The sequence below is a fragment of the Mobula birostris genome, chromosome 22 (genome assembly GCF_030028105.1).
Source record: "Mobula birostris isolate sMobBir1 chromosome 22, sMobBir1.hap1, whole genome shotgun sequence".
Taxonomy (NCBI): Eukaryota; Metazoa; Chordata; class Chondrichthyes; order Myliobatiformes; family Myliobatidae; genus Mobula; species Mobula birostris.
Window position 1 is genome coordinate 9406451 of NC_092391.1, and position 18633 is coordinate 9425083.

The window sequence follows — 18633 nt, forward strand, 5'->3', positions numbered from 1 at the left end:
GAGGCGCTGGCTATCCACTCTATCTATTCCTCTTATTATCTTGTACACCTCTATCATGTCTCCTCTCATCTTCCTTCTCTCCAAAGAGTAAAGCCCTAGCTCCCTTAATCTCTGATCATAATGCATACTCTCTAAACCAGGCAGCATCCTGGTAAATCTACTCTGTACCCTTTCCAATGCTTCCACATCCTTCCTATAGTGAGGTGACCAGAACTGGACACAGTACTCCAAGTGTGGCCTAACCAGTTTTGTAGGGCTGCATCATTACATCGCGACTCTTAAACTCTATCCCTCGACTTATGAAAGCTAACACCCCATAAGCTTTCTTAACTACCCTATCCACCTGTGAGGCAACTTTCAGGGATCTGTGGACATGTACCCTGAGATCCCTCTGCTCCTCCATACTACCAAGTATCCTGCCATTTACTTTGTACTCTGCCTTGGAGTTTGTCCTTCCAAAGTGTACCACCTCACACTTCTCTGGGTGGAACTCCATCTGCCACTTCTCAGCCCACTCCTGCATCCTATCAATGTCTCTCTGCAATCTTTGACAATCCTCTACACTATCTACAACACCACCAACCTTTGTGTTGTCTGCAAACTTGCCAACCCACCCTTCTACCCCCACATCCAGGTCGTTAATAAAAATCACGAAAAATAGAGGTCCCAGAACTGATCCTTGTGGGACACCACTAGTCACAATCCTCCAATCTGAATGTACTCCCTCCTCCACCACCACCCTCTGCCTTCTGCAGGCAAGCCAATTCTGAATCCAGCTGGCCAAACTTCCCTGGATCCCATGCCTTCTAACTTTCTGAATAAGCCTACCATGTGGAACCTTGTCAAATGCCTTACTAAAATCCATATAGATCACATCCACTGCTCTACCCTCATCTATATGCCTGGTCACCTCCTCAAAGAACTCTATCAGGCTTGTTAGACACGATCTGCCCCTCACAAAGCCATGCTGACTGTCCCTAATCAGACCACGATTCTCTCAATGCCTATAGATCCTATCTTTAAGAATCTTTTCCAACAACTTTCCCACCACAGACGTAAGGCTCATTGGTCTATAATTACCCGGACTATCCCTACTATCTTTTTTGAACAAGGGAACAACATTTGCCTCCCTCCAATCCTCCGGTACCATCCCCGTGGACAAAGAGGACATGAAGATCCTAGCCAGAGGCTCAGCAATCTCTTCTGTCACCTCGTGGAGCAGCCTGGGGAATATTCTGTCAGGCCCCGGGGACTTATCTGACCTAATGTATTTTAACAACTCCAAGACCTCCTCTCCCTTAATATCAACATGCTCCAGAACATCAACCTCACTCATATTGTCCTCACCGTCATCAGGTTCCCTCTCATTGGTGAATACCGAAGAGACGTATTCATTGAGGACCTCGCTCACTTCCACAGCCTCCAGGCACATCTTCCCACCTTTATCTCTAATCGGTCCTACCTTCACTCCTGTCATCCTTTTTTTTTCTTCACATAATTGAAGAATGCCTTGGGGTTTTCCTTTACCATACTCGCCAAGGCCTTCTCAGATGTTAAACAACATCTTCCTCCACAGCCACTCCACCGTCTATTCTGGGGCTTTGATTCCTGTCATCCTGAAACTGTAGTTCAGGGGTTCCCAACCTTTTTTATGCCATTAACCAAGGTGTCCATGGACCCCAAGTTGGGAACCCCTGCTCTGTATTAAAATCTGCTGCATGCAGCACTAGCAAACCTACCCACTTGGATATTAGTCCCCCTCCAGTTCTGGTGCAAACTATCCCTTATGTACAATCCCCACCTTCCCTGAAAGAGAGCCAATGATCCAAAAAACTGACACCCTTTCTCTTGCACCATCTCCTTAGCCACATGTTAAACTGTATGATCTTTCTACTTCTGGCCTTACTAGCAGGAGGTATGGGTAGCAATCCTGAGATCACAATCCTGGAGGTCCTGTCCTTTAACTTAGCGCCAGTTCTCTGAACTTAATTTGCAGGACCTCGTCTGCCCTCTTACCCTTGTCATTGGTTCCGATATGGACCACGGCCTCTGGCTGTTCACCCTCTCACTGTGGACTCAATCTGAGATGTCCCTGACCCTTGCACCTGGGAGGCAACATACCACCCAGGACTTCCATTCTCGTCCACAGAACCTCCTTTCTGTTGGCCAAATCAACAAATCCCCTATCATAGAGCTCCCCCCCTCCCCCCCATTCCCTTCTGAGCCATAGACCCAGACTTTGTGCCAAAGACCCAACTGCTGTGGCTTTCCTCTGCTAGGTCATCCCCTCCCAAACAGTATGCAAAGCAGTATACCTGTTGTTGAGGGGAACGGCCACAGGGGTATTCTGCACTGGCTGCCTCTCTCCTTTCCCCCTCCTGATGGTCACCCAGTTACCTGTGACTTGCATCTTAGTTGTAACTACTTCCCTGTATATCCTGTCTATCAACCCCTCAGCTTTGAGAATGGTAAGGAGTTCATCCCGTTCCAGTTCCAGCTCCAACTTCTTAACATGGTCTGTTAGAAGCTGCAGCTGAGTGCACTTATTGCACATGTCATCGTCAAGGACACTGGAGGTCTCCCTGCCTTCCCAGATCCCACAAAAGGAGCTTTCTACCATCCTGCCTGGTATCCCCACTGATCTAAATATGCAATAAGATGAGCCAAAGCTGCAACTCCCCACTCTTAACACTAGCACACTCACGCAATAGCTGCTCCCCTTAAATCTAGCTTCTTTTATTGGATCTTGCCGATTACCTAATTATGTGCATTTCAATGTCTCCTCAGGAACAGTGGTGAGCAAAATAAACCAACTGCCCCCACTCACTTCTTTTAAACTCCCTCTCCTGCTACACAGAAGAAAAAAATAATCGTTTGGAAAAATATGCATATGAAAATACAAACATTTGTAGTTATTAAATAAGTATTTTGCAATTCATTTTAGACCATATATTTTGGTGACTAATTGTGAAATCACCTGGTTGAATCTCTGGTTGAAACTGTGTCACCCTCAAAATAGAGAACATCCATCATGTTGCTGTCCTTGGATGTATCTAGTATTGCAGGCTTCAAAGTTAAAAGTAAATGTATTATTAAAGTTTGTATTGTTACTATATTCTACCTTGAGATTTATTTTCTTGCAGGCATTTACAGGGGAAAAAGAAATACAATAGAATGTAAGAAAAATGAGATATAAATGGACAAAGACTGACAAGTAACCAATGCAGAAAAGAAGGCAAACTGTAAATTAAAAAAAACTGAGAACATGTTATAAAGAGTCCTTGAAAGTGAGTCTGCAGGTGGAAGAATCAGTTCAGAAAAGTTTTGATTGAAGTTATCCATGGAGGTTCAGAAGTCTGATGCTTGTAGGGTAATGACTTGTGGCAGTGCCTTTCCCTTGAAAGTTTCCCCATACATCACCAACTAAGTAATGCAAAAAGTACTCTGAAAACCACATGTTTTTCCTTTAAGAGAAAAAAAAAGAATACTGCTCCCTTAACATATTTTGGATATGGATGTAATAATTTGCTGCAAGAAAAAAATCAATGTGGTTTTATAATTATTGTGCAAAATGTTTCCAATTATCTTACCCCCAAACTCTCATTGAATTGAAGCATGCTGCTGTATAAAAGTACTTTACATGTTGTTGGAGCATTAAGATGAATGTTTTACAGATTTCATTTTAAGGAAAATACTGATTTAGGCAAATGACTGGAAACACATTATTGCACTCAGTTGCCAGTGCTTTGTGAGGAATATGACATTTATTTTTGGCTGATGTATAGTTAATTAGTGTGGGAAAACATGGATACATGCCCAGACATTATATTAAACAGATGTTCAGATAGAAGTTTTAAGTTAGCAAACAGTGCACAAAATATTATAAGAAATTAAAATTGCACAATAGTTTCTGGCTGCAGAAACAGAAGTTTTCATGTTGGGTTAAAGAGATGGTAAAATATTTTACAGTTGATAATCTCCAGGGCTCTCTGAGCATTAAGCCTGTAATTCTTCCTGAATTTTTCTCAGCTTTTTACATGCCTTTGAAATGAAACAAATTACTTAAGACATCTTTTTACTTTAGTTTCTTCATTAAGAGCTAGATGAATCTAACTTCCCAAACCCTTGTATTGAGTCTGCTAGACTCCAATCAAAATGTTATATTATTGAAAGCAATTATAATTTAATGCTGCTCTCTGTTTTGGCCCAACTTAATCCACACAATCATTTTGAATCTGAGTTAATATGTTATTTTCCACCCCAGATTTAAAGTCCCCACCATGTTGTGGTTACACAGCCAGGGAAATTGCAAGAGCCTTGCACACTACTTCTGGCGCATTCACATGACCACAAGGCCCTGATCAGCGCATTTTGCACATTTTCTGAGAAAGTTCAGAATGTGCTGATTTAATCCAGAAGGCCCAAAGGAAAGTGTTAGATCAAAAGCTGCAACATTTGCGGTGCACCACCAGTTAGCTCAAGTATACTCTTTGTGTTGATTACCAATTCCCATCACCTTCCTGCTTTGAAATCTATAATTCGTGGATGGAATCAAACCTAGCAAGAAGTGATCTTCCCTCAACAATGTGGTTATTTAACTTAAAGTTTCTTTTCTTGACATGTCCTCTTGCAGAAGCATTATTAGCTATTGTGGTCTAAACTATTTTTAATGTCTTCTCTTTACATTTTATTTGAAACTTTGGATGGCAAATGTGATCATCTAAATAATGTAAAAGGTGAGATTTTTGTGAATACTGTTTATCAGTTGTTTGAAACTGTATTCTAGGTCCTGGACTATACATTAGCAATATCATAGGAGATTTGTTTAAGAAGCGATGAGCTTTAAGTTCAATAATATGAATGATCAGATGCAATCTAACATTAAAGAGGTTCTATTGAAATGTTGTGAAATGCAATGATGGTGATTAATTTTGCAATTAAACTTCACAACTCCAATTCAGTTAATGTTTTACTCCAAAACTACAATAACTTTAAACCTTGTTAAGGAAAATGACATGTAATGCCTCATGGTGAATGCCCCTTGCTGAAGGAATCGTTACAGCATACAGTACCTCTTCAGCCTGATGTCAAACAGCACGGCAAGTTCCAACATGTATTGACTTGCCCTGAAACTAATGAGAATGAATATTTTCTCTCCTATTTTACATCCTGTTCATTTCAGATAGTTTGGATACTGTGGTTATTTTGTACATTTTCCAATGTTTCAGTAATCACTGAATTAACCACGTAAGTATTTTTGTAGCTATTTTATAATCTCCTGATATTGTTTGATATATGGGAATACAGAAGTTTTAAATAGCTGTGTTCCTTAATTCCTTTTTCTCTAGATTTTGTTTTATGATGTTTTCTTTCAATACTGGCAGAGAATTTCTATATCAGAATCTGGTAGTGGGATATTACAACCTTGGGCTATATAATTTTATAAAACCATATCTATTATTTAGAATACATTAGATAGAGAAAATATTCCCTGTAGTCTCAACTTCAAAGAAACATATGTCTTTAATATGCATTAGTGCTGTAGATAATCGATTAAAATAATGTAATCCAAATGGTAAAAGAGCAGGTGTTAATGCTCAAGAGATACCTGTGTTCTAAATACTGAATATAAATTTGAAAAATGATATCATGAGTAATCTTGAGCATCTATGTCATTCAACTACAGGTGTCCCCCGCTTTTTGAAACCTCACTGTTACAAAAGACCTACATTAGTACCCTGTTTTCGCTTTCAGAAGGTGTTTTCACTGTTACGAAGAAAGGCAGCGTGTGATAAAAAAGCAGCGCGCGATAAAAGGCAGCGCGCGCCCTGAGCAGCTGCTGTCCCCTGGATTCTCGCCGGCATTGCTTAAACACGTGGCATTGAGCAGCTGTTGGCAAGATGAGTTCTAAGGTGTTGGAAAAGCCTGAAAGAGTTCGTAAGGATGTTACACTTAGCGTAAAACTAGACATAAATAAGCGTTTCAATCGTGGTGAACGAAACAAGGACAAAGTGAGTTTGGCTTGTGGAAGCTGACGAAGATGATGTTGAAGAGGTTTTGGCATCCCATGACCAAGAACTGATAGATGAAGAGCTGATGCAATTGGAAGAGGAAAGGATAACAATCGAAACCGAATGCAGTAGCGAAAGTGAAGTCGTCCAGGAACTGAACGTGAAGCAACTGCGTGAGATTTTCGCTGCAATGATAAAGTATGACTTTAATTTTGAAAGGGTACGTAGGTTTAGGGGATATTTGCAGGATGTTTTGAGTCCTTACAAAAAAACTGTGTGATAGAAAAATGCTCGAGGCTCAGCAGTCAAGCAAGCCTTCCACATCAGCCACAGCAGATGAACCTCGACCTTCGACATCGAGGCAGGCAGCCATAGGAGAAGATGAGCTGCCTGCCCTGATCGACGATGAGATGACACCCCAGTGTCCCACCACCCCAGCCCCCGGGCCCCAGACAGATACTGTACCGATTCGCGGAGGATGCAGTGGTAGCCGGGAGGCACACAGCACATCTTTAAGAAAAAAGCCGAAATAAACATGCTAATTAATTAGGTGCTGCCTAGCATGTAATTGTTGGCCCAGATCAGTGCCAATGCAATCGGCAATCGCCTCTAATCTGCGCCGACATTTACGTGCCGGGCAGCACGTAATTAATTAGCATGTTTATTTCGGCTTTTTTCTTAAAGATGTGCTGTGTGCCTCCTGGCTACCCCTGCGTGCTTTGTGGCAATATATTAGTCGGCGACCTGGAGGGTGGGGGCCACTGCACCACCCTAGCCTGCGACGACTTAGTCTAACACACCATCATCAGTGTGCTCGGTGCTGTTTTCCCAATTCCCGTAGGTGATACTACACTGTACAAACATTATTTCTACTTTATATAGGCTGTGTATTTTTATGTGTTATTTGGTAGATTTGGCAGCTTCATTGTTTAAAGGTTACTGGAGAGCGAGTTTATGCCAACAGCGCTTGCGTGAGATTTTCACTACGGAGATCTGTGCAGGCAATCGTTGTAGGGAAGTATTTCTACTTTATATAGGCTGTGTATTTATCATATCGTTCCTGCTTTTACTATATGTCACTGTTATTTTAGGTTTTGTGTGTTATTTGGCATGATTTGGTAGGTTATTTTTGGGTCTGTGAACGCTCACAAATTTTTCCCATATAAATAAATGGCAATTGCTTGTTCGCTTTACGACATTTCAGCTTACGAACCATTTCATAGGAACGCTCTACCTTCGGATGGCGGGGGAAACCTGTATCTACTAACTGCTGTAGTGTTGGGAGGTCCGGGTTTTAATTAACATTGAAGAAGTCGTTCTGATTGCAGTGTGAGGTGATGTTCCTGACTCTCACCTCATGTTATTGGCTTTGATTCCCTTTTCCAGCTTGGAGCTCATGAGTTCCAAAGCTTGAACCAAACAGAATGGAAAATGTAATGCTCGAATCAGCTGCCAGAGATTAATTGTACCAAAAAATCAAACTGATGTATATGTACTGGTGCACACGTAGTATGTGATTAACTCTGGTTGTGGCCAGTATATGTGCAGACATTTGTTGCTGCTTGACCTGTTTTTGCATTAGTTATCTGAATCTCTACATATCTAATTAGGACATGAGGAAAGACCTGGCCCATAAATTGTACCAATGAATAGCCTGTGGGTATTTTTAAGGGGCTTTCAGTATACATTTGTATCTTTGCCCGAGGTCTGAATAAAGAATCACCTAAAGATAATCCTAATAAACCATAATGAGATTGCATTGGTTTGTAATGGTACCCTGCTTTGTCATTGTTTGTGATCACTAAAGTCTGCCAGTGGTTTGCAGACCTCTGTTCACTGGCTGCATGCCCACTCGGGCAAAAGGTCACATAAATAGGTGATGGACCTCGTTTACCAATTATCACACTTCCCAGTGGCTTTCATTTTGAATGACACTTGCCGGAGATGTCAGCATTTCAGTGGAGCTGTGATTAATTTTGCTATGTCTGATGTACAAGATGTTTCAGTTATCTTATCCCTCCGTACTGTTTCACAACAGTTATCCCCTTGAATTTGATATTCTCAAACTCAAGATACATGAAGAAGCTGCCTGATCTGACAGGGTCCTTTGTAGACATTGAGTGCCTTTGTTTTCTCATTTGCTCTTAAAGGTTGACATCAAATCAATTGGTAGGGAAGGCATGCCTCTGTTCAATATATGGGATTGTTTAATTTGGAAGTTGTCTAAGAACAAGACCAATGATCTTGTATAATGGAAATAACGGCATTTTGTTCATTATATAGATATTGAAGTGACTTTTCAGTAACCAGGAGGTTGTGATTTAAAAAAAAAATTAGAAGAAACTTCAGCTATCTAAAATTCTTTCCATTAAAGTATTATGACTGCTTAGTTCTGGTATTCCCATATTTCAGGTAGAGATTGAAAATCTGAAGAGACAGTTTTAGGAAGTGCAGAAGTTCTTTCTGAACCTTCCAGACTAATTCAAATCAGTTAGCAAAGTTCAAAGTAAATTTATTATCAAAGAATATATATGTCAACATATACAACCCTGACATTCATTTTCTTCCAAGCATACCCAGTAAATCCAATAACCATAATAGAATTGATGAAAGACCACACCCAATAGGGTGGAAAATTAGTGTGCAAAAGACAGCAAATTGCAAATACAAATGGGGGGAAAAAACAAGTAACAATAATAAATAAGCGATAAGTATCAAGAGCATGATGAGTCCATAAAAGTGAGTCCATAGGTTGTGGAAACAGTGACAGAGCAAGTGAAGTTATCCCCTCTGGAGCCTAATGGCTGAGGGGTAATAATTATTCCTGAACCTGGTGGTCTGAGCCCTGAGGCTCCTGTACCTTCATACTGGTGGCAGCAGTGAGAAGAGAACATGGCCTGGATGGTTGGGGGGGGGGGGGGGCGGTCCCTGATGATAGATGCTGCTTTCCTGCAACGTTGCTTTTTACTGGAGCTTGTTTGTGGCACGAGTCTATGCATTCTAAAATTAAGGAGTCTGGAACTAATGATTCTTGAAATATTCATTGTCAGTTTCAATGGAGGGAGAAGTGTAACATTTTAACTTGATGTTCTTTGATTGGAAATCACTTTGGCTTTGAAGGGAGGAGAATCAAAGCAGGGATCAAGCAGAGATCAAAGGTATAGGTAGTAGGATAGATACAGGGAGAGAATGAGAATCTCGGTTGATGAAAGGGTGGTAGATCAGAAGGTTCTGGATCTTGGCCTCGGTTGGCATAGGTTATATGTGGTCGGGTCCAAATTTCTCCACAAAGCTCTGAATAGAATAATGTCACCTCTTGCATTTTGTTGTAGTAGTTGTCATGGGATTGGGGTGTTTTATGCCAAATTTCTGGTGTGACATTATTATATTTCAGTCCAGCAAAAATATTGATTTTTAATCACATTGTTAAAGGGAAATACAGTACTGTTATGCAATTTACTTTTTGGGCAATAGTTTCCATGCTCTTGAATTGTTAAAGTGAAATGAGCCAATACAGCCGACAAATAATTGCTTGTTAAATTTAAAGTGCATGCTCGTGCATGGGTCTTTTTCAAGCAGTTGGAGGCAACCTCTTGTGTTTACAGATTTTTGTGATTTGGTAGCAGTATTCATTGTACCTTTTTGACTTTTGATCATTGGGTTTGCTGTTTTATAACTGAATGTAAATAAACAAGCTTCATATTAGAATCCAGTAAACTCACATCAAGGATTGGAACCAGTGTGTGGGAACATAATGACCTGATTCTTCATTCTGTTATACTCTGGTGCTAAGTTATAGGCACCATGATTCTGTACTATTCTATTTAAGATGGTGAAAAGAATGAGGTAACAGATGGATTTATTATCTTCCTCAGAAGTTTCTTTCTTGACTTTTGCTGTATCTGTTGTAATATTTGGCAGTTTACTGGATTGGCAGAAGCTGGATCAAGAGGTTCTGAAGTAGAAATTAGTATGTACTGTTGAAAACCATATAAAAAGGAAGTTCAGTAATAAAGGCTCTACATGCCGAAGTACTGGCTGTGGAGGGAGTTCTGCCAAAAGGAAACATAAGTACTGATGATGGGAAGAAATGGTTTCAAAAAATCCTTACAATTTATGTATTTCAGTGTTTTATCCTTTCCTTTTTTTTTTCAAATTTATAAACCCTCATCCTCCAGTAATTTGGACTGCGCATTGTATTAAAGTAATAAATGTTTAAAATTTGATTGTTGTACATACCAGCCACTAAAAGCTGATTTTAAAGCATACAGCCTTGCAGCCTCCCTTCAGCTGGCTTTAGGACAGAAAGGAACTAAATGAAATATGCAAGATGAAAAGAACACTTGGGCCCCCCCCCACCCACAGCTTAGATTTTGTATATTCATGAAATTGGATGTAATTTATTTCAGAATTTATGAGTGTTTAATCCATAGTTATTTCAGGTTTACTTTCCTTGTTTATTTCACAAGGGTGAACTCTCTGCTTTCGAGCCTACACATTTAATGAAACATTATAAAACTGGCATCTGGAGACCTCAGAGGACGTCTCTTGGAAGCTGGAGTTTGGGCAGTTTGGTAATCATTTTTATTCTGTTTATTTTCCAAATGGAAATAGACATGTATGATAAAAATGTCATCCACACTCTACACATTGTACCCTGTAACAGAATTAGATGTCAATTCTTAATGTCTAGCTCTGTTTTTCTTTTCTATGAACGGATGCATTATTGCTCACAGGAACTTGACTGTAATATATGGTAAGAGACAAGTAGCTCTTTATGGCCAGTGATTATTCGGTTTGAATGAAACCTGTGATTTATGGCCATTTAACAGAAAAGTCTTGTAAATTCCCAGTGTTGCATTTTTCCTCCATACAGAACAAGACAAGTGAAAGTGACAACTGGGTTAGCCTCGAAAGTGGAATGCATAGTGCTTCAGAATGTGTTATACTTAATAAACCTGACATGAGAAGCGTGCACATACAGTACCACACCAATGCTTTATGCAAGAGTGAAAGTGACATTAGCTCTCAGACTCGCACAGTGTATGTTCAACTAACAGTGCTGTCAATGCACATCTGTTCCATCAATGATTTGGACAGGAAGGCAGCACCTGGGCCTACCGAAGACAGCTTTTCAAAGTTATTTAGATCATATTTTCATATATTCTTAAAAATATTGATTTTCAAAAGAAAATAATTACTGGGGGGAGCATTTCATTCTAATAATTTCTTCCATAAAGAAATGAACTATATTTGAAAAAATGTCATCAATTTTCTAAGCATATATATTGGCTTCCAGTTAATTGGACCCAATTAAGTGGCTGTCCCAAATAGCCAAAATTTCATGGAAATACATAAAAGGCATAACAAAGAGAAGCTACTGTTTAGCTGAGTAACAAATTATACATTTAAATGAAATACAGAGTGAATTGTAACACGGTCAATACTACTTAAGTTTTATAGAACTGTATTAGTTCCTAATAGTTATCAGCCGAAGAATTCATCACCACCATGTTCTTTTGATTGACTGTAAATGAACAAAATCAGTGCAGATAAGTTCAGATAAAATCAAAATTTTAAAAAACCCAAAAGGATCAAAAATCACTGCTTTTTGAATCTGCATCTGTCAACCCAAATGGATAACATCGCACAAGCACACTCAACTGGCGGTATTTAATAACTGTTCCCTCCTTAATGTTTAATGGCTGATTCAGGCATCTCCAAGTCTGAATTCTTGAAACCATAGTGAGCGAAACAGTTTTACTGCTTATTTCTTGCAAACTGTTGGTGACAAAAATCACTGCTTTTTTACACAAACACATGCAAATAATGCTATTTAAAAAGTGTTTGCTGTAAGCACGGTGCAGAGTCTTAACAGCCACACGAGTGAATGTAGCTGACACTAATTACAAACTTTGGCAGCGATCTTCTGTCTCAAAAGTAACCTAGTGTCCCAAATAAATGAAGGGAGGCCTCACCTTGTGTATCGTGAACAGTTTTGGGCTCCTCATCTGAGAAAGGATGTGCTTTCAGGGCGAAGGCCAGGGAGTGGGTCTGTGGAGTGGGAAAAAGATCAGGCCGTGATTGAATAGTGGAGCAGACTCGATGGGCCAAATGGCCCAATTCTGCACCTATGTCTTATGGAATCCCAGCTATTTTCTTGATGAGATTTTTTTCTTTAAGAATTGTCACACATAAGCAGCTGCTCTGGTTAACTAATTACCCAATTAACCAGAATCCACTGTACGTCGAAGTCAAATAAGAAACAAACTTCTAAAGATAGAATCTAATAGAGAGTGTTTTGACTGGTTACATCACAGTCTGGTATGGAAACACCAATGCCCAATGGTGGGTGCAACCAAATTCGTCACAGGCAAAGTGCTCCCCATCTTGGAGTGCATTTTCATGGAGTGATGTCTCATGAAAGCAGCATCCATCATCAAGGACCCCTAGCAGCCAGGCTATGTCCTCTTGCTACTACCTTTGGGCAGGAGATGTAGAATCCTTGGGTCCCACACCATTAGGTTCAGGGACAATTATTATCTCCATCAAGCTATTGAACCTGGTGGTGTGAGACCTAACCAACATGGATAACTATATTCACCACTACTCTGAATTGATTCTACAACCTACAGACTCACTTTCAAGGACTCTTTACAACTCTTTACAATATTATTTTTATTTGCACAGTTTGTCCTCTTTTGCAAATTGGTGTTTGTCAGTCTTTGTTCATGTATAGAATTTCAAAATTCTTTTGTATCTTTTTCCTGTAAATGCCTGCAAGAAAATGAATTTCAAGGAAGTATATGACAACATATATGCACTTTGATAAATTTACTTTGAAAAAACAGGAGTTCTTAAAAAATAAATTCCATTTCTGGATTACCCATGAAAAGTATTTTAAATGTTTATTAGTTTCCCACTGAAATACGCCATTAAGATTTGGATTGTATCAAACTTGTGCATACAAAAAAAAGTTTGTGTCAGGTTCAACAGCACAATATAGCTTTGGGCATTCCTAACCCTTTTTATAAATCAAAGGCTTTCCAAGTATTAATGTGTTGTTAATGAGCTGTTGAAAGTCTCTGAATTGCTAGGAGTGAATGTTCTTGTAATCATACAGTTTGATGGGATTTGGATGTTTTTCACATCTGTTTTCAATAGAGAAGGAGGTGAGTTTCTTTGGAGAATGCTTTGTAATATTTTTGACCTGTAATTTATTTATTGGCCTTTGAATGTAGTGTTCTACGCAGATGCACATTCCCATTATTGGAAAGGGCAGGTGTGCTGCATATTGAAAAACTGCTAATTAGGATATGCTGAGAGATGAGCATATCCAGAATCATTAGAAGAGCATGTGTACTGTTAAACAATGTTTCAGGTATTTCAACTTGAGTTTGAACAACAGATTAACAGTGGTTATATTGTATTTAGTACAGCAAGATAAAGAGAGATTTGATGTCTTATGAATTTAAGTAAATGCACATGTAATTAGATGAGTCAAAGAGTTGTATAGCACAGAAACGGGCCCTTTAGCCCAGCACATTCATGCTGATCTCTTTGCCCACCTACACTAATCCCTATGTCCACACTAATACTGTATTATTTTAAGCCTTGCCTATTTAAGCATTCTATCTAAATATCTCTTAAACACAGTAGTTCTATCTGATTCCACTTCCTCCTCTGGCAACGAATTCCACATATCAACCATTTTGAGCAAAAAAAATTCCTCAGTGGGAATCCTCAGTTCTCCTTTAAAACTCCTCCGAATCTTAATTCTTTGCCACCTTGTGTTTGATATCACTATTATGGGAGAAAGATTTTGACCATCTGTCTTTGCTTTTTTTATTCTTGTATCCAAGTCTTTTGAATTTAGGAGCTTCCTGTGATTAGCTTAGTATGGTTTTTGAATTGTTTAGTATTTTGGTGAAGTCTGTGTTTAGAACTGTGATGTATAATTTTTGTATACCTGTGGCATTCTGCACTAGTATCGTAATCTGATAATCTAATCTAATTTGGTTATTTTTGATGTTTTGCTCTTTAGCTTTGTTGTGATGGTACACAATGAAATATGCTCGAGTATCTTCAAACAGTCTTTTGTTAATCTCCACTGATGAAAGAAAAAACGATTTGTCATCGCTGTGTTTTATGCATTCAGAACAAAATGTCTAAAAAGGAATTAATATCTTTTGGTTATCTCTAAAAATGTCTATTACCACAGAATTGTGTAGCTGTAAATATAACACAGTGGATGAGAAGTTCGTTCTTGATTATTAGCACTAATGCATGCGAGAATATTGACAAGCAGTTAAGAGCATGGAAATAATTAACTCATAAGTAGAAATGATACTTATTTCTTAAATGCATTCAGTTCTAGTGACCAAGATGAACTTCTTTCCAAGTACCTGATTAAAGGTTGTTACCTTAACGCCATGATTTCATCTTGCCCCCAGGCATTATGTTTCTAGTATATGGTTAATGCAGTCTTGTAGCAATCAGTGTGCTTGTCTTGCTAAATATTGCCAGGTTTCAATGTTATAGTGCAAGATTCATTCGATATAGATTATGTTAAAGTAAAATAAACACAGGCACAGAACTTGGCCTGGCACATGTCATTGTTCCAATGATTTTGTATTTCTGAGTTTGATGACTTTGAGACTCGTGTGCAATAGATCATTGAGCACTAGCTTCACTACTGATTATAAAGTAACTTAGTTAGATACAGGTATTGGTTAATGTTTTTAAGTTACCAATTTGTGTATGAGTTCTGAATGTTGTCGTGATTGTTTTCTGCAGGTCTCAGTATCAGAGGCGCACAGGAGGAAGAACCACCAGATCCCCAACTAATGAGACTTGACAACATGTTGCTGGCAGAAGGGGTTTCTGGACCAGAGAAAGGTGGAGGAGCAGCAGCAGCAGCAGCGGCAGCAGCAGCGTCGGGAGGATCAGGATCAGATAACACTGCAGAACACTCAGATTACAGAGCCAAATTATCCCAGATCAGACAGATCTACCATACAGAGCTTGAAAAATATGAACAGGTATGAACATCAGTGAAATGAGTTATAATCATGGCTTTGAAGTACATGCTCTGTGATAACATTATAAGAAGTGCATTTTCAATATTGATCATCTTTGTTGTGCACACTCTAAAGCTTTGCTTTGGTTATTTCTTGGTTACATATTGAGAAATAGATGTGAATCCAGCTGAAATCCGCAAAATGCCGTAGAGTTTAATTATCACCAACTCATTTTGAACTTGGAACAAATGGTGTTTGCCTGGAACAATTGTCTCCAGCTGCAGATTTTTTCCTGCCAACTTCTGAACAAAGAAACCAAACCTGTGCTTCTGCTGATTTTGCCCAAGATCCCCTTGTGTACGCAACTGTATGCAAATATGTATCGACTATTTTAAATTTGGAAGTGCAAGTAAAATAAGCAGTGAGAGAGAGAGATTTGGATTCTTGGCAGCGGAATAGAGAGCTGTCCCTGTCTCTACCAATGTATTTCACAGAATAAAGAAACATCCTTTTGTCTGTATCTTTTCCTGTGTGGTTTGGAAAATCTGTAGTTTGAAGAGAGCAGTGGCTACATTGGCATGCTTGTATGAAATAAATTTCTTTTGCTGTGGATGAAAAGCCTATGGTCAAGGCAACAGTGTTCTGTGACAAGAGTATTTGACCAAATTCTTTATTAAAAAAAAGATTCTAATTTTCTTCACTGGTGACCCCAACTCTGGTTCTTGTGTAACTGACTACCAAAGTTAATAGTAAATTAAAATTAGTTAATGTTGACCTGGCCACCAAATTAAACCAAATTCACTTTCAAGGACTCATGTTTTCAGTATTGTTTGTTGTTTATTTATTTCTGTATATCTTGGTATTTGCACAATTTGTCTTTTGCACATTGGTTGCTTTTCAGTCTTTGTGTGCTGTGTTTCATTGATACTATTGTATTTCTTTGTTTTACTGTGGATGCCTGCAAGAAAATGAATCTCAGGGTACTATGATGACATATACCTACTTTCATAATAAATGTACTTTGAACTTTGATTATGCCTCAGTGTTGGGTGGAGAGCAGAACACAAATGCTAAATTTTACCTTTGAAAAATACAAGGTGAGACTGAAATATTTATATAAAATTTTGTATTATAATGTCCCATAGTACTTTGCAACTATTTAATAACTTAAGCATCTAGAGAATCTCATGATTTTAATGACTAACGACATTTTGGCATTTTAATTCTGCAGGCATTTACAACAGCCTGTGCTTAGGAAAACGCCACAATCAGAATGAAATAACAAGCAGGAGAATTATTTTTGTGGTATTGGTAAAGTGATAAATGTTGTTCAGCAGACTAATCATGCATTGTATCAGGCAGGCAGTACCTAGCACAGATGTCAGAGGCAAACCTGACTCCTCCAATAATGCAGGATGCTGCTGCACAATTAGTCCTGATTATCAGCTGACCACAAGTTAAGAGAACCTTGGCTGATGAAGTTGACACTTTTATATAAGGTAGATGATCTTGTAGTGCAGAGATTGGCAGGTATGATGGCATGGGCATCACTGAGTTGTGGTTGAAAGAAGGTTATAGTTGGGACCTTAACATCCAAGGATACACTTTGTATCAAAGGACAGGCAGGTGGGCAGAGGAGTGGCATGGCCCTGTTAGTAACAAAAGAAAAGGTCAAATCCTTAAGAGGTGACATAGGATCAGAAGATGTAGAATCGTTGTGGATAGAGTAAGGAACTTTAAGGGTAAAAGAACCCTGATGGGAGTTACGTACAGGCCTCTGAACAGAAGCCAGGATGTGGGCTACAAATTACAATGGGAGATAGAAGTTGCATGTTATCGAAATTATAGACCATTTAGCCTGACCTCAGTGATTGGAAAGATGTTAAAAATGAGATTTCAGGGTACTTGGAGGCACATGATAAAACAGGCCAAAGTCAGCATGGTTTTCCTTGAGGGAATATCTTGCCTGACAAATCTGTTGGAATTCTTTGAGGAATTAACAAACAAGATAGACAAAGGAGAATTGGTGGATGTTGTGTTCTTGGATTTTCAAAAGGTGTTTGACAAGGTGCCGCACATGAGGCTTCTTAGCAAAATGAGAGCCCGTTGTATTACAGGAAAAATACTAGTGTGGATAGAGTATTGGCTGATGAGCAGGAGACAGTGGGAATGAAGGGAGCCTTTTCTGATTGGATGCCGGTGACTTGTGTTCTGGGACCGCTTCTTTTTACGTTGTATGTCAATGATTTGGATGATGGCATTGCTGGCTTTATGGCCAAGTTTGCGGATGATACAAAGGTAGGTGGAGGGGCAGGTAGTCTAAGAGCAGGGAGGCTGCGGAAAGACTTAGAACAGTTAGGAAAATGAGCAAAGAAGTGGCAAATGGAATACAGTGTCGGGAAGTGTATAGTCATGCACTTTGGTAGAAGAGATAAAAGCATAGACTATTTTCTATCCGAGAAAATTCAAAAATCATAGGTGCAAAGGGACTTGGAGATCCTTGTACAGGATTCCCTAAAGGTTAGCTTGTGGGTTGGGTCAGTGGAGAGGAAGGCAAATGCGATATTAGCATTTGTTTTGAGAGGACTAGAATATAAAAGCAAGGATGTACTGCTAAAGCTTTATAAAGCATGGCTGAGGACTTGCTTAGAGTATTGTGAACAATTTTGGGCCCCTTATCTAAGAAAGGATGTGCTGACGTTGGAGAAAAGTTCATGAAAATTATTCTTGGAATGAAAGGCTTATCGTACAAGGAGCTTTTGATGGCTCTGGGCCGGTACTCACTGGAATTTAGAACAATGGGTGGGAGGAATATCATTGAAACCTATCAAATATTGAAAGGCCTGGATAGAGTGGGTGTGGAGAGGATTTTTCCTAAAGTGTAAGTTTAGGACCAGAGGGCACAACCTCAGAACAGAGTGCTATCCATTTAGAACAGTGAAGAGAAGGAATTTCTTTAGCCAGAGGGCGGTGAAGCTGTAGAATTTGTTGCTACAGGCGACTGTGGAGGCCAGGTCATTGTATTTAAGGTGGAGGTTGATAGATACTTGATAAGTCAAAGTGCAAAAGGTTACAGGGAGAAGGCAGGAGAATGGGGTTGAGAGGAGAATGGATCAGCCATGATGAAATGGAGAAGACATTAGGAGGCAGTGATCATAATGTGATTCATACTACAATTTGAGAGGGAGAAGCATAAGTCACATGTATATCCCAATCGAATAAAGGGAATTACAGAGGCAGGAGAGAGGAGCTTGCTCAGGTGGATTAGAGGAGGATACTGGTGGGGATGATGGCAGAGTAGAGGTGGCTGAAGTTTCTGGCAATAGTTCACAAGGCGCAAGATAGATATGTCCAACAGAAATAGTTGTTCTCAAATGGCAGGGCTAGGCAACGGTAGCTGACAAAGAAGTTGAGGACTGCATAAAAGCCAAGGAAAAGACATGTAAGGTAGCAAAAGTGAGTGGGAAGTTGGATGATTGGGAAGCTTTTAAAATCCAACAAAAAGCAACTAAAAAAGCTACAAGAAAGGAAAAAATGAAATATGAGGGCAAACTAGCTAATAATATAAAACAGGATATCAGAAGTTTTTTTCAGTTATATGA

The 18633-nt window shown here is 39.3% G+C and overlaps 1 protein-coding gene across 4 annotated transcripts in view; it reads left to right on the plus strand.

Annotated features, from left to right (window-relative positions):
* LOC140186078 (pre-B-cell leukemia transcription factor 3) overlaps positions 1-18633 on the plus strand; it is a 215890-nt gene that overhangs the window by 147657 nt on the left and 49600 nt on the right. For all 4 annotated transcript variants that reach the window (XM_072239939.1, XM_072239940.1, XM_072239941.1 and 1 more), the window contains one exon: positions 14808-15052. In XM_072239939.1, coding sequence (XP_072096040.1) covers positions 14808-15052 — 245 coding nt within the window. The remainder of the gene's footprint in view (positions 1-14807; positions 15053-18633) is intronic.